We start from the raw sequence: 15,561 nt of genomic DNA on the forward strand, positions 1-15,561 counted from the left end.
GCGCTCACGTGCACCCTTCTTCCACGTCCGAGCATGGCCTCGTCCCCACGACCGCGTGTGCGCGACCCCGGGGCTGAAGGAGCACAGGGGGCGAGCGGGAGGAGGGTACTTGGGCTGAGGCTTTGCCGAAGCAATAGAAGTTTGCCAAGTGTAGGACAAGGAGCCCCAGGTGGGGGTCACGGCTTGTGCAAAGGCCTGGAGATGTGAAAGCGGATGCATTTAGGGGGCACCTGGGAAGTCAGGTGGGGAGGATGAACAAAAGGCGAAGGCAGGAACCCAAAGCGGTGACTCCATGACTCCCGGAGTCTGTGGCTCAGGGGGTGAGATGGGGACCCCAGGGAGGAGGAGCGGCAGGTGAAGGGAGCACAGGGCTGAGCATCCAGGGGGTGGCCGGACAGCCTGACGCCCGGCCTGGGCTCTGGGGGAGGCCTAAGGAGGGTCAGAGAGGCGTTCGCAGAAGGTGGTCTCTGGTTCACAGCGAGGTGGTGGGTAAGGGGGCTGCAGGGTGCCTGGGGGAAGGGGACAAAGTGGAGATGTCCCTGTGAGCATCTGACCCCCGGCCAGCCTCAGAGCCAGCACAGGGAGAGACGAGGGCGGAGGGCGCCATCCGCCGCTGCCTGGCTGTGGCTCAGGTCTGCTGTGTCCACTAGAGGAGGCAGCGGTCAGCGTGAAGGGCAGTGGCTCGGCCAGGTGGGGAGGATGAGAGCCCAAACCGTCAGTCCACGGCTGGTCCCCGCCTGCGGGGAGGGCTCAAGACTGAGACAAGGGTCGAGGCTGGCAGTGTGGACAGGCGTGGCTGCCGAGGCGTGGAGCCAGCCTGGAGGCCGGGTCCGGGTGGTGGCTTTCGCACGGGGGCCGCTCCTGGGGTGATAAGGCAGCTGTGGGCGGGCAGGAGAAGGTCACTGGGGTTACGCTTTCTGCTCGAGGCCAGAGTCCCCCGGGGGTGGCCAAGCGGGTAATTGGGGCTGACTTCACGTTTTTGAAATGCCGAGGGCCATGGTCAGGGGGTGGCTTGGGGAGGACGGCAGGGAGGAGCCATGTGGGGAGACGCGAGTGAGCGGTGCCCCGTCGGGGCCGGCTCCTGCCCCCCCAGCACCAGGCAGGTGTCCCGGGCACAGCCACCCCCCAGGCCTGGCGGGCCCACCCTGCTCCCCGGGCACCTTGGGAACGGGAGTTCCGAGGCTGCCCCGACCAAGGGCGCTGGGGCGCAGCCCCACCCACGGCCGCCCAGCCCCGGGAGGACAGAGAACAGGCGGCCTCTGCTGTCACTCGGGACAGGTGAGCAGCCCAGCCCGTGGGTGGGGGCGGGGCCGCCGTCACCTGGGGCCCTGCCTGGGCGACTGTCCTCTGCTGGGCCTCTGTCCCCGGCCATGTCGGCCTCTGTGGAGTTCTCTTTTCCTCCGGGTCCCGTTTCTCTTTCTTTTGCTCCCTCGGTCTCTGGGCCTGACTATTCCTGTCTGGGTCTCCCTCCATCTCTGCGGGCCGCCTCCCTCTATTTTCGTCGTCTCTGTCCCGCCGGCTCCTCCCCCTCCCCCACTTCCTCCCCTTCCCCCACCCCGGCCCGCATTCCAGCCCCCGCCCCCGCCCCTCCCCGGGGCCAGCTGCTGCGGCGTGAGGTGCCCGGGACGGAGGGAGTGGGCTCGGCAGGGGTTAGAGGTCGGGAGCCGGCTGGGGGGGGCGGGGTGGCACCCCCTAACCCCTCTGGAATGTGGGCGGGGTCCCCGGCAGGCAGGCGGAGCTGGGGGCCTGGACAGCTGGCTGCAAACGCGCTGCACACACCCCACACCCCTGACGCTTCCCAGAGGCCAGGAGAATCAGCACAACGCGACTCCCACACGGGCCCCCTACAGCCGCCCCTGACAGTCAGCGGGTCGATCCTGGACCCCGCCTGAATGCCGGGCTCCCGGCTCTGCAACGCGGCGACCCCCATACACAACCCCTGCCTCCCCCACAGAGCGGCCCCAACCCACGCTTTGCTACCATCACGACCTCAATCGACTCTGTGACCCTCAAAACGAACGGCACCGTGTTCTCACCCTGGGCCAAGACCTCCCTTAAGAAAACCACAAAATTGAAAGTCACACCAGGCAGCTGGCGCTCACATCCTCGGAGGCGCCGTGCCACCCGAGGCGGCGCCCTCCCCCGGCGGCGGGACAGGTGCAGGGGCCGGCGCGCCCCTCACGCGCCCCATCGCTGCTGGGAATGGGAAAAAGGGACTTCTTCAGGCTCACAGACAACTCTCTGTTTGTCCCGCGACACCAAGAAAGGGAAAAAAGAAGCACCGGGAGGTTCTGCTTGTCACCGGCTGCTGGTTCCTCACCCACACTGACCCCAGGAAGTGCTGCTGCCGCCCCCGCTTCTCGGCTGAGGCACCTGAGGCCCAGGGAAGGCCTGGGCGCCGCCTACCTGCACAGCTGGGCACCTGGGCCATGGCCGACCCTCAGGGGTGTGTTGCCTGCGTGGGGGTGGGGGCCCCGATGTGCCCACGGACCCACTGCAGACGTAGGTGTCTTCCCTGAGCCCCCAGCAGCTTCCCCGGGGAGGGGGCGCTCACTCCATTTGTGCCACTCCTTTGTTGCCTGGAGATGCCCCAGGTGCCAGGCGGGGGTCCTTGTCCTTGTCCCTGTGCCTGCAGAGAGCCTGTGTGTGTGTGACATTCTGCATGTGGGGCCAAGGTCAAGCAAGTGGCCAGGGCACGGGTGGGGTCAGCTCCTCCTGCCCCTGGAGGTGGGGGCTGTGGCCTCAGCCCTTCCCCGGGTTCAGACACCCAGTGGGTTGCATGCCCCCAGCTCCCTCCAGGGCAAGCCTTGGGGTTTTCATGAGCTGAGCATGGGGGGCCTCTGAGTGTGCAAAAGCTCTGGCATTTCACAGACACCTGATAGGTGTTGTATGCGTGAATGCATGTTCTTGATGTGTGCTCGCCTGTGCCTCAGTTTCCCCCAGTCGAAGGGGTCACCATCCAGGTCTCAGGAGCATCAGGAGTAGGAAAGACACAAACATGTGTGGCCCGAGGGGCAGGCATGAGGCTCCCACAGGCCTTCTGCCCAGCCACAGGTGGGCCTCGAGGACACGACATGTGTCCCAGTCTACGGCCAGTCGAGTGTGTGTGCAGTTGGCGGGCACTGTAGTCACCAGCACAGCCCGTTCAGGACCTGGCCTTGCTGCTCCTGGGGTGGGGGCCTGGGCAGGAGCAAAGAGTGGCAGCCTCCGCCTTCCTGGGCTGTGAGTCACCGGGAGCCCCGCCAGGTGCCCCCCGCCCTGCATCTGCACGTCCTCCTCCCCTGTGGAGACCTCCTCTTAGGAACAGGAGGGGAACAGGCCAGGGTGCAGCCTCGCCTGGCTTCTCGGTGGGCAGGCAGCTGAATCTCCTGTGTTCACAGTCGGCAGCCACCTGGGGCCTCCTAGGGACCTCCAGGTGCAGGTGGGAACTGGGGGAGGTAGCTTAACTCTTCCTCCTCCTGGCTTCCGGCCTCCTGTAGCTCCCGGAGGCCCTGGCCGCTGCTGACACACAGCGCGCGTGCCCACCCCAGGGACATGAGTCACGCCGCCAGCCATGAGCACATATTCTCTGTATGTCCCGGCCCACCGGAGTCACGCACACCCAGCCCTGTCCCCGGCTGATCCCACATTCTCGTCCCAATGATGCACACACTCTGGGGTCCGCGCACAACCTCCCGTGCTCCTGCACGTGGAGCGCCATGCAAACACGTCTCCATGTGTGCACAGGCACGTGCACACACACATCCGTGTGAGTTCCATGCACACCCGTGCACACATGCACACAGCCTCATTTTCGTGTCCACACAAGCACGTGTCCCCTGGAATCCTTGTTTCTCCGTCTCTGTACCCACGAGTCCCCTGCCCAGGGGCACACATGTGCACCACACCTGGCAACGCGCACACATATCTGGTCTCCGCTTCCCCCACCCTGGCTCCGGGCCCCGCGGATCTGGGCGAGGCGAGCCGGCTGGAGTCTCTGCAGGGCGGTCCCACTTCCGCGCCCCCGCCGGGCGGCCGCCAGGTGCACCGTCCCGGCCCCCGCCTGGCCGGCCGGGAGGGGGCGATAATTACGCGGCCCCGGGGTCCCCCCCTACACACGCGCCTTTCATCCCGGCCACGCCCGGCCCGGGCCCAGACGCTCATTACCGCCTCCCGCCCGGTCATTAGCCGGGGTCGGGGGAGGACCCGGCGTCCGGCGGGCCCGGCCCCGCGGGGAGGGCGGAGGGGGCGGTGCGGGAGCGAGGCGGCCCCGCCCCCGTCTCCATGGCGACGCCGGCGCGGTGGGGCGGGGCGCCCGGCGCGGGGTGGGGATGGGCTGCTGGGGTGGGGGTCCAGGAGGCGGGCGCCCCCTCCGCCCTGGCGGCTGCCTGGGGAGCGGCGACTTGTGAATGCGCCCACGCGGGACCTGCCGGCCTAATCTCGGCCCCCGCCGGGCAGGCAGCGAGCACCGCGTCCCGTCCGCAAATAGCAGCCTCGCCCCCGCCCGCAGCTATTTTGAGCCCCCACCTCCCCCGCCACCTCCGCGGCGCTGCAGCAGAGGCGCGGGGGCGGGCCAGGGACCCCTCCGCATGCGGGGGCCCGCGGCCCGCTGCTGCACCGCGGGGCGGGATCTGGAGCCCCCGGCCACGGTGACAGCGAGGTCGCAGCGCCCCCTCGTGTCGGCGGGGAGAGCGCGGCGCAGCGGCCGCGGCCGGGACGAAGGTGGTCCCAGCCCCCTGAGAGCGCCCCACGGGGACGCACGGCCCTGGTTACACACTGAGTCACAGGGACCCGCGGAAACACAGGTACGGGGACGAGTGACACACCTGAGACGCAAGCACACAGTTCCCACGCAATGCCGGTGCAAGCGCACCTGGCGACAGGTAGGCACAGGTATGGGGCCCGCTCCGTGATGGGAACCCAGGACAGTCGTGGTTGCAACGCGGAGCCTGGTACCCAGCAACTGGCTCTCGTAGTAAACGCTTAATGAATGTGTGCTGGCGGGATGAATGAATGAATGAATGAACGAACCAGGGCACTTCACAAAACCAGGAGAAGGCAGACTCAGAACCACAAAACAGCGGGGGCGGGGCGGGGGCCAGACAGGGATCGGATCGGGGCCGGCACGGCTGTAGGGCCCCCTGGCCTGGGCTGGGACAAGGAGCCGGCGACCTGACTTGGCTGGGAGAGCAGATCAGAGAGGGCGCGCGGGCATTGCTGCTGGGCTGGGCACGCCGGGCCCCAGGCGCCCCCATGGGCGGCCGGCGGGAGGGGGAGCTGAGCGCCGACGTCTCTCTCTGCTCCTTTTAATAACCACCCTGCGTGAGTGGCTGACGCAGCAGCAGGCTGCTGCTGACGGGGAGCTGCATGGGGGGGCCGCGGCGTGGGGGGGCGAGGTGCAGAGGAGGCAGTCATGAGTCATGAGCGCTGCCTGGGGGAAGGGGTCCCTGAGCCGAGGAGGGGTCCTAGCGACCTTGTCCCTCCCCACATCCTCTGCTGCATCAGCCTAGCCCCACCTGAGGGTGGGAGCGAGTCCGAGGCCTGTAGTGGGGCTGGAACGTCTCTGGGGTGGGTAGAAAGTGGGGGGTTGGAGAGGGGTCTGTTCTCAAACGCCACGCTTCTTCTGCAGAGGGTCTGTTTTTTGAAGACTTTCTGGGGCAGGGCTATAGCTTGGGCCTCTGTTCTGAGCAGGCAAGCGTCCCCAGCAGCTTCTTCCAAGCCAGGGGAAGCAGCATGGGCTGGGCAGGGGGCAAGTGGTGGCCACAAGAGGGACTCCCATAAGGTGGCCTTGGGGGTCTCCCAGGAGCAGCCGTGGGGATGAGGATCTCTGCAAAGGTTCTCCCGGTAGCAGAGGTCTTGGGATCCCCTAGACAGGAAAAGGATACAGGGGAGGAGCAGAGCGGGCCCGGGCCCCCTGGGGAGTGAGTGGGTTCTGGGGGTGCAGAACTAGGTACTGGAGGGGGCTGGAGCGCTTAGGGGCGGGGAGCCCGAAGGCCGCACTGAACATGGGTGTGCAGTGGGGACTAGAGGGCTGGGCCAAGCGGTGAGTTGGGGAGCCCAGGTAGGGGGTCAGTCTGTGGTCTAGAGCAGGATGCCCAAAAGTGTCTGGCGGGGTGAGTGTTGGGGTGTGGGCGCCGCACCAGGCGGGGTGCAGTCAGAGTTGGGGTGGGAGTTAGGTGTGGGTGTGGGTTCGGGTTTGGGTGAAGTTGGGGTGCCCCAAAGTTGGGAAGTGGGAAGAATTGAGATCGTGGCCAATATGGGGGTCCACGTACGTGAGGGCGTCTCACTGTTGGGGTTTGGGTGGGCGGTGTGGTCGTTCGATCGCGTGAGGTAGTGTACTCAGGAGCGTTGGGGTCCTGGCAGCTCTGGAGTGTCGTGTATGTTGGCAGGTCTATCATGACTGAGGTCAAGGTTCAGATGAATTTGGGGCGTCTGACAGCTGGGGTCGGGTGGGTGGGGAGCTGCGTGAGGTCGTTATGCCGGCAATCGCTTGGAGCACAGCAAAGGTCGGGAGTCCAGCGACACCCGGGGCCCCCACGAGGTCCAGGCCCCTGGCAACCGCGGCCGTCGGCCCCTTTGTTCCCCGCCGCAGGCCAGGGGGCGGGCACGCGGAAGTGGGTCAGCCCCGCCGCGCCTCGGCCACGCCCCCCGCGCACGGGCCGGGGTCTGCGGACCGTGCGCGTCCCCGCCAATCCCCGTGCCCGGCGCCCAGGCGCGAGGGAGGGGGCGTGGTTGGCACAAGCCCCGCCCCTGATCATGAATATGAGGCGCGGCCGCGGCGCCTGGGGCCTGGGATTGGCCGACGCGGCGCGGGGGCGGGGCAGGGGGGCGGGGCCCCGCGGCGGAGTACATAAGGCCGGGCGCCGGGCTCCCCCTTCACTCGCGCGTTAGGAGGCTCGGGTCGTTTCGCTGTGCCGTTTTCCCGCCTGCGTCAGGGACCTGCCCGGCTCGGTGGTGAGGGCCCTGGCGGCGCCGGGTCCGCGGGCCCGGGGCGGCGGGCGGCCTGCGGCCGGCCGAACGAGGCGGGGCGGCGGCGGCGGCGGCACGCCCCTGGGCGGGGGCGGTGCCGGGGCGGGCCCCGGGTGGAGTCCGCCCCGCCGGCGGCGTGGGGCAGCGGGAGACCAGGCCGAGCCGCGGCCGGAGGGCGTCCCCCGCCCGGACCGGGCCCACTCGTGAGCGGGGCGCCGCCGCAAAATGGCGGCCGCGATCGCGAGGCTGCGCCCAGCGAAATGGCGGGAGCGCCGAGGGCCCGGATGCAGTGGCGCAGGGCGCGCGCGGGGCGCATGCGCGCGGCGGGGGCGGGCCCGGGGCGGGGCCCTGTTCCCCGTGCCCCCGCTGCCGGTGTCCCCACTCCCCGGTGCCCCCGCTCCCCGTGTCCCCATTGTCCCGCGGTAGCTGGCCGAGGGGATCGCCGCCCCACGTCCCGGCGGATCTGATCAGGGTCGCGGCACCGGCACCCCATCTGATCTGTGTCCCCGGATCCGTTGGGCGGAGGGTTTCCCCGCCCACGGAAGGTTCTCCAAGTCAGCACCCCAGTCCCACCCCCGCCCCAGTGGACCAAGCACTGCCCCCCCCCACGCGCCCCGCTTCCCAATGGTCAGGCTGTGAGCGCGCCCCTCGGCACGGGGACCGTGGTGGCCGGTGTCTCCTTGGGTGTCCAGCCCTGCACCTCCTCCCTTAGCCGAGGTTTGGGGGCGGCGCGGGGTGTGGCCCTCGTCTCGGGGGGCGGGGCCCCGAGTGACACGCCGGTTCCGGGCTGGTTGGAGCCGGCTCCCGGGTTGGGGATTCGGCGCGATCCAGGGAAAAAGGCCGTTCTTGGGGTCCTCGCCTCGAGTGGGGGAGGCTGGCGTGGAGGGAGGGAGCCTGCGGGGAGGGCGCGCCCGCGGGTAGGGTCTCAGGGGTCCCCGCGCCCGCAGGCCGTCATGGCGTCGGACGAGGGCAAGCTGTTCGTCGGGGGGCTGAGCTTCGACACCAACGAGCAGTCGCTGGAGCAGGTTTTCTCCAAGTACGGGCAGATCTCGGAAGGTGAGGCCGCCGCGGGCTAGGGGGCTGCGGGCTGCGGGCCTGTGGGGTTGCGGGGGCTGGGGGGCTGCGCGCCTGGGGGGCTGCGGCCTGCGGGCTGCGCGCCTGGGGGGCTGCGGCCTGCGGGCTGGGGGGCTGCGCGCCTAGGGGGCTGCGGGCCTGCGGGGCTGCGGGGCAGGCAAGTGGCTGACGCCCGGCGCTGTTCCCTGCAGTGGTGGTCGTCAAGGACAGGGAGACCCAGCGATCGCGGGGTTTTGGCTTTGTCACCTTTGAGAACATCGACGACGCCAAGGACGCCATGATGGCCATGAACGGGAAGGTGAGGGGGGGGCGCAGGGGGCCGGGTCCAGCGCGCGGGGCGCAGAGGCTGACCCGGCCGCTCTCCGGTCTCCAGTCCGTGGACGGGCGGCAGATCCGCGTGGACCAGGCGGGCAAGTCTTCGGACAGCCGCTCCCGGGGCTACCGCGGCGGCTCTGCCGGGGGCCGCGGCTTCTTCCGCGGGGGCCGAGGCCGGGGCCGCGGGTTCTCGAGAGGTGAGTGCGGGGCTCGGGGCCCGTGGCCCTCGGGACGCAGCGGGGCGGGGCTGGCGGGAGCTGGCCATTGCCCATCGTGTCCTTGTCTAGGCGGCGGGGACCGAGGCTACGGCGGGAGCCGCTTCGAGTCGAGGAGCGGGGGCTACGGGGGCTCCCGGGACTACTACGGCAGGTGAGGGTGCGGGCCGGCGGGGGGCCGGGGGGTGAGTCCCAGGTGCCCTCCAGCGCCACGTGTCCCCCACAGCCGGAGTCAGGGCGGCGGCTACGGTGACCGGAGCTCGGGCGGGTCCTACAGAGACAGCTACGACAGCTACGGTAAGTGGCGCCCCGAGGCCCGGCCGTCGGGCCAGGCGGCCTCTGCGAGGGACGCTCAGACCTCGTCGGTGCCCTCGCCCCTGCGGGCCGGGGCTGCCTCTCGGGTGTCGGTCCCAGCGGCTGTTTCTGCCCCACGACGAGAGGCAGGACGCGGCGGCCCGAGCAGCACAGGGCGCTCACCCTCGAGCAGGCGGCCGCTGGGCGCGGGGGGAGGTGGCTCCCGAGGCGGCGGCCCGACCCTCCAGGCCCCGGGCGGGGAGCGCTGCCCGCCGCGCGCTCGGCGCGTTGACACTGTGCCTGCTTCTGTCCTCAGCTACACACAGCGAGTAAGGCCTGCTGCTCGAGATCGTGCCGCTCGCTGTGTCCCTAACGATTGTGGGAGCTTCGCTGAGCCGTTGACGTGTAGTGACCACACTCCCCGACCCCACTTTTGTAGTTCTCCGTCCCATCTTGTCAGACGCAGCCTGACCGCTCCTGACCCCCGGACGGCTTCGTCACTAGACTTTTCTCTTTAAGGAAGTGCTGTCCGTTTTTGAGGTTTTTAAGAACGTTTTGAAAAGCACTTCAGGGTTTGCTTTTTTCTTCTTCCGTGAGCCAGGAGCTTCTGGAAGATGGCTGGGGGTCGTGTGGGTTTTTTGGTTGTGTTGCCTTCTTGGTTTCTCTTTTCAGTGGGGTCGGCCCGTGAACAGGGAGCCCCGCTTTGCTTCCCCTTGAGATCGAACGGACTCGGAATCCGCTCTGGTCGGGAGCTGAGGAGCGGAGGCTTTTCCACCTCCGTGTCCGTGTCCGAGGGGAGCGCGGTAGGACCGGCCCGGGGCGCCCCGAGCGCCCGGCTGCCCAGGCCCGGCCCGCACCCCCGCGGCCGGCGGCCGTCCCTGGCGAGGCCCTGGGCATGTTTATTTATATCGTCCTTTTTTACCGGAAGACGTGTGCGCATCCGTCGCTGTTGTATTGAAGTGGTTGAGGAATCCTTGTACGCAGTTTCTTTGGCTTCACGAAGCCGATTAAAAGACCGTCTGAAACGAACCGCGCTCTGACCCCTTCCCTCATCGCACCGCGGGCCGCGGGCCGCGCAGCCCGCCCGAGCAGGGAGCTAGGCAGGCAGGCAGGGAGAAGCGGCGCTGGCCGGGCGCTCCGACAGCCGACGGCCACCGTCCGGTCGGGTGAGCAGGTGGGTGACGGGAGCGGCCGGCTCGGACCGCAGGGCAGCCCGGGAGGCCTCTGGCGGCGGCAGCCGGAGGGCCGACGGGGCGGGCCGCGAGCTCAGAGGCGGCAGACGCAGGGCACTGACGCCGACCCCACCGCCTCAGTGTAGCGGCAGGCCGGAGGGCAGGTGGCGCGGCGTCCCGGGGCGGCCGCAGACTGACCGGCTGGCGGGCTGGTCTGCTGTCGCTCCCCACGTCCTGAGCGCTCTCCGCTAGCCTAAGAAGCTGCCCTCGGAGGACGGAAGTGCTGTGCGCCCAGCAGACCTCCGAGACGCAAGCGGCTCCCTGGGCTAGCTCGTATGCGGAGATAGCCTGGACCTCGAGGTAACGCCCTCCGCGCCCGCCCGCGTCCCCTCTGGGCCGGGAGCTCGAGTGGCAGTGCGGTCACGTGCCGGGGATGCTCCCTGACTGGTTTTTGCTTTTCCGTTTTTCGTTTTCTCTTTTCTGTAAATCAAGTTAGCACTAATGTCCGATCCTGGCCGTCTGCCTTTCCCGCCTGCGGCCAGGCCAGCGGCCGGGCAGTCGCGCCTGCAAGTGGGTTCAGCCCGTAAGCAGGATTGGAGCCCGCCGAACGCCCTGCCTTTTGGGTTTTTGTTGCTCGGCCGACGGGCTTCTGAGGGCTGCCCGAGTCACCCCCTCGCTCTAGGTCCCTGGTCTCTGCTGCCGCCTGCGTTTTTGCCCCCAGCCCACGCGACGGGCAGGGCCCGGCTCCCCTGCGAGCGCAGGCCGCCGTGGGCACGCCCGTGACGGGCTGCTGCCGGGATGGCCTGAGGACCAGCTTGAGACCCTCCTAGGAGCTGCGCAGGGTTTCGGGGGAGGCGGGACGGGGAGCGGCGAGCGCGGCCGGGACGGCGGGGGTGATGCCCCTTTGCTTTGGCAGGTTGAAGGGAGGCCAGTGCGGTTCAGAACGGTGGCCCCCACCGAGAGCGGCGGTGATCTGGGGTCACTGTCCCAAGAGGGACTTCACCTGGGGGCAAGAGTCGGAGGCGCAGCCACCTGTCCTGGAAGCCTGCCACCTGTAAGTGCCGTTCCTGGGGGCGACACGCGGCCCTCCTGGTGGGCTCTCTCCCGCCGCTGCAGCCGGCGCTCACCCCTCGTCTTTCCAGCAGGTGCTTCCTGGCGAGGCTGGGGCTCGGGGCTTGAGTCGCCCCAGGAGAACGGTGTGTGCCGGCCTGCACGGGGGCCAGCCCCTGTCCACAGCGGCGACGGGACGTGGGAGTCGGACTGCAATAAAGGGCTGGTGTGTCCACCCGGAATCTGAGTCTGCTGTGGGTGCGGCGGGGAGGTGGCGGCGTCCAGGAGAGAAGGCGTTGTCGGCCTTTGCTCAGGGTGTGAGCTGGACCCAAACCAGAAAGACCCGCTGGTCACGTCCTCGCCCCCTCGGGCAGGTCTCCTGCGGTGTGAGGGGCACTCGTCCCTGCCGGGCCCTGGCCGTCTCGGCGGAGTGACCGGGCAGCCTCATCGGTGTTGCGGGGCCGAGCCTGCTTCCCGGGCGGGCTGGTGGCCTCCTCGCTGGTCTTGGGGTGCAGCTGTCTTGGGGCCGAGCGGGTCCCCTCAACTCCCCCGGGGTGGGGGCGGCGCAGCGGGCGCAGGGCCCTGTCGGTGTGGTCAGCGCGGTCAGGACGGCGAGGGCCCCGCGTCTGCCGGCGGTCCGGTCTGCTGGTCCTGGCTCTGCGGGCGCCGATGCCGTGGCCTCGTGGACGGCGCGGGCCACGGCACGGCCGCCCTGCTGGCCCACCGGCCCCCGGGCTGCACGGGCTGCGGGAGGGCCCACCGGCCGAGAACAGCGAGTCGGGGCCCGGACCGGAGGGAGCCCAGGCTCGGCCCCAGCCGTCCTGCGTGGCGTGGCCTCGTCCGTGCGGGTCCTTGGGCGGCGACCCTGTGGCGCGCCCAGCTGCCGTGACCCGGTCTGGCCCAGGGCAACTGAGGCCTGGCGCGGCGGGCCCGCGGGGCCGGGGCGCGGGGAGACGCCCCGGGAGCGGCCGGGGGCGGGCGTTTCCGGAGTCGGGCCCCGCCCCCGCGGGCCATTGGCTGGCGCCGGTGAGTGACAGCGCGGCGAGGGCGGGGCAGCCTCCGCTTCCGGCGGGCCATGGGGCCGCGCGTGCTGCCGCCGCCGCTGCTGCTGCTGTTGCTGCCGGCGATTCTGCTGCCGGCGTTGCTGTGCGGGGCCCAGGGGACCACGCCCAGGTCGTCGCACCCCGCGTACGCCACGCTCTTGCCGTCGCCCGCCGTGACGAACGGGAGCCAGCCGGGCGCGCCGCACAACGGCACGCACCCGCGCTCGCCGGCCGCGCCGGGCTCGCCGCTGCTGCGCTCCTTCTACGTGCTCACGGGCCTCAGCGGCCTGGTCGCGCTCTACTTCCTCATCCGGGCGTTCAGGTGCGTCCGGCGCCCGCCGCCGCCACCCTGGCGCGGCCAATCAACGCGCGCCTCGCGCCTCACGTGCTGGGGCGCGAGAGCCCCGCCCCCGGAGCGGGCGTCGCTGTCACGTGAGCGGGGTGGGCGGGACCATGCGGTCACGTGATGCTCCGGGCCTATACATAAGGTAGGAGGCGCGGCGGCCGGGTTTGCAGGCGCCGTCGACCAGAGGGCAGGAGGTTGGGTTGCGTCGGGACCCCGTGGCCCCTCGCTTTGTCTCTCTGCTCTGCCACTGCCTCTCTGCGGCGATGGTGAGCGCGGGGCACGCGGCCCGGGGCGGGAGCGGAGCCCGGCCGGAGCGCGCCCCAGCGTTGGCCGAGGTCGGGCTCTGGGTTCTGCCCTCCTGCCCCGAGGTTGGGGACTCTCTTTCCGTGGACTACATGCTCTGCCCGCTCAGGCCCCGTGGCGCCCTCCGCAGGCCCCTGACCTCGGCGCTTGGCCTCCTCTCCGAGGCTGACACCCGGAAGTGTGACATCTTTGTCACACAGCTGACCACGTGTAGACGCTCTAAAGGGGTCTTTTTGTCCCCGTTGGCGCTCCTGGGGGTGCCCAGTGCATTTCTGTCTCCGAGGATGCTGCTGCGCCCGCCGCCGAAGGATCCCCTCCTTTCCCGGGGGTGGGGGGCAGGGCGGGGCAGGACGAGCTTCTGGGCGACAGCTCTCCGCTCGATGTCCGGCAAGTCCTCCTCGCGTCTCTTAGACTCACTCAGCCCTGGCCCGGAGGCCTCGGCCCGGCGCGTCTGTCTCTAGTTATTGACGGGAGAGCAACCAACGGAGCTGTGGGGTGGAGCAGGGGAGGCCGAGTGCCGGCACTCCCTGGGGAAGGGGGAAGCAGGAGCGGGTGTCAGCGGCCCCCTAGGCCGGACACGGCTGTCAGCGCCCAGGCCTGCTTCCAGGTTGAAGAAGCCGCAGCGGCGGAGGTATGGCCTGCTGGCCAACACCGAGGAGTCCGCGGAGATGGCCTCGCTGGACAGCGACGAGGAGACGGTGTTTGAAAGCAGGAATCTGACATGGTAGCACGGCCTTGCCCCGACCTCCGGGGTCTGGGGGGTTGGGCTGAGGGGCTGGGGCTGGGCTGGAGAGAGGGAAGACCCCCCACCCCGTGAGATCATCGAGGTCATCACAGTACAAGTGTGGCTCGGTCTGAAGCACTGGCTTTGCAGTGGCAAGTTGTGTGTCCTTGGGCATGGTGTTCCCTGTCAGCCTCAGTTTCCCGTTTCTTTAAGATGGGCGAGGGTCGCAGCGCCTGAGTCGGTGGATGCTTACCTTGGGTCTGACCTTGAAGGGCGAGATCAACGTTAGAGGTGGAGGAAGAGTCTGGCTGCTGCCAAGGGGGTGGGTCAGGCACAGCTGTCCGTGGCCCCAGCCCCGGGAAGTGCACCTGCGGCAGAGGGCCACCCGACACCCAGCCGGCGAAGGGGGAGCAGGGAGCAGTAGCCTGTCCAGTGTGTTGGGGGCGCAGGCAGGAGGCCACGGGACCGGCAGGTGGTTCTGACACCACCTGTGGGGGTGTTGGTGCGATCTGGCAGCCCCTTTGTCCGAGTGGGCTGGGGTGGGCCTGGGGTCGGGGCTGTGGAGGGTGAGTGCCTGGCACATGGGTTGGGAGGGGAGCGGGCCCTCATTCCCCAGCTCACCCCTGCCCCTCACCTTCCAGATGCTTGGGTCACACAGGTGGCGTTTCCAGCGGCCCTGGGGGAAGGACAAGACGCGGGGTCACCCCCAGTGCCTGGCGCAGTCGCTGATTCTTTTGTTGGCCTGGCTGCACCGCGACAGCTCGTGTGGGACCTGCCCAGCCTCCCTGAAGACGCTTCAGCCCCCGCCTGCACAGGACCACCCGAGATGGCCGGTAGAAGCCAGAGAGGCTCTGGCAGCCCCTCCCAGGACTCAGGCCGCCTGGCCGGACTGTGGCTTGTGCTGCTTGCTCTTTGCTGTGGGGACGTGGCTGGCCTGAGCCGAGGCCTGGGGGGCAGGGGGGCTGAAGGCCTGTCTGGGAGCACCTTCCCCCTGGGCTGGGGACAATAAAGGAGTGGTGGCTCTGTCTTGGTGCCCATGTCAACAGCAGGCCAGGCCTGGCATCCTGGCTCACGACGGGCGTGGGCGGCAGAGCCAGGTTCCATCTGCGCCTCCCTTCTCCCCTCCGTGACCAAGCTGGCTGCTTGGGCCTCGCCCCCACTGTTTGGAGGGTCCAGTGAGGAATCCCACGGGCAGGTGGAGAGATCGGGGACGCCTGCTCCCACTTGCCTGGACGAAGGCCCCGACAGGCACTGCACTGGGGCCTGGAGAGAACTCTCATCCGTCCGTCAAAGTCCCTGCTCACGGGCTGCTTTCTCCTTGCTGTCTTCAGCTTGGGGTCTCTCAAGGGTCAGGTTCTGCAGCATCCCCATCTCCTCCCCTCCTATCACCAGCATTTTGGGGGGCATTTCCCAGGGAGCTGTGGGGCTGTAATGTAGGCAGGTGGAGCTTCCTGCAGCCTGAGGGCCCCTGTGCCCCCATGTTCCTCCCCTATCAGCCTCCTGTGGAATCGTCAGTGACCTGACCCCCATCCCGGGCTCCTGACCCCCATCACGGGCACCTGAACCCCCATCCCAGGCATGTGAACCGCATCCCGGGCACCTGATCCCAATTCTGGGCACCTGAACCCCCATCCCGGGCACCTTGTCTCCCATTTTGGGCACCCCAACCCCATCTGGGGCGCCTGAACCCCCCCATTGCCTTCGAGGGTCTCAGTGGGTTTCTCTGAGGTCCTTGTTTTCTCTGCAAGCTGTTTCTAAGCAGAGTCTGGTCCTGGCTTGTCACCCCAATCATCTGTATGGTTGGAGGCAAGGGTGTGGCCTGTGGTTGCCGGTAGTCAGGGCTCCGTGGCCACTGGCCAGAGACACGACCACCATGTTGTTAGGAAGAGCTGCCACCAGGTGGCAGCCGTGTCCCACTGGCCGCTGGGCCCAGGTGTGGTTGAGCCTCTCCCCACAAGCTTAACGGTCAGGTGAAGAAATATTTCCATTTGGGGGTCCCATTTCTCACATCTCTGAGCCCCATGTTGTCCGTGTGTCCACCGAGGGATGGACCCACCTGCTGCCCGTTTGGGACCCA

At 69.0% G+C, this 15,561-nt stretch overlaps 2 protein-coding genes across 7 annotated transcripts; both read left to right on the plus strand.

Moving 5' to 3' along the window:
- The first annotated feature begins 6,788 nt into the window (after window positions 1-6,788).
- On the plus strand, window positions 6,789-11,310 carry CIRBP (cold inducible RNA binding protein). Of its 4 annotated transcripts, XM_023646355.2 has the most exons (9): window positions 6,789-6,933; window positions 7,896-8,004; window positions 8,214-8,320; window positions 8,396-8,534; window positions 8,625-8,706; window positions 8,779-8,849; window positions 9,163-10,378; window positions 10,935-11,072; window positions 11,161-11,310. In XM_023646355.2, the coding sequence occupies exons 2-7, from the start codon at window positions 7,902-7,904 to the stop codon at window positions 9,177-9,179; spliced, it is 519 nt and encodes a 172-aa protein (XP_023502123.1). In that variant the 5' UTR covers window positions 6,789-6,933; window positions 7,896-7,901; the 3' UTR covers window positions 9,180-10,378; window positions 10,935-11,072; window positions 11,161-11,310. The 4 variants fall into 4 exon arrangements, with proteins under 4 accessions (XP_023502123.1, XP_070128417.1, XP_070128418.1 ...); XM_070272316.1 differs by lacking the exon at window positions 9,163-10,378; XM_070272317.1 differs by lacking the exon at window positions 9,163-10,378 and having other exon boundaries at window positions 11,164-11,310.
- Window positions 11,311-11,450: 140 nt separating this feature from the next.
- Window positions 11,451-14,582, plus strand: FAM174C (family with sequence similarity 174 member C). Of its 3 annotated transcripts, none has more exons than XR_002809425.2 (4): window positions 11,451-12,433; window positions 13,368-13,484; window positions 13,698-13,806; window positions 14,126-14,511. XR_002809425.2 is itself a non-coding variant. In NM_001433578.1 (3 exons), coding segments are annotated over exons 1-3 (408 nt in total). In that variant the 5' UTR covers window positions 12,124-12,143; the 3' UTR covers window positions 14,127-14,582. The 3 variants fall into 3 exon arrangements, 1 of the variants encoding a protein (NP_001420507.1); XR_002809426.2 differs by having other exon boundaries at window positions 14,143-14,511; NM_001433578.1 differs by lacking the exon at window positions 13,698-13,806 and having other exon boundaries at window positions 12,124-12,433; window positions 14,126-14,582.
- Window positions 14,583-15,561: the final 979 nt, after the last annotated feature.

This window comes from Equus caballus, chromosome 7 (genome assembly GCF_041296265.1).
Source record: "Equus caballus isolate H_3958 breed thoroughbred chromosome 7, TB-T2T, whole genome shotgun sequence".
NCBI lineage: Eukaryota > Metazoa > Chordata > Mammalia > Perissodactyla > Equidae > Equus > Equus caballus.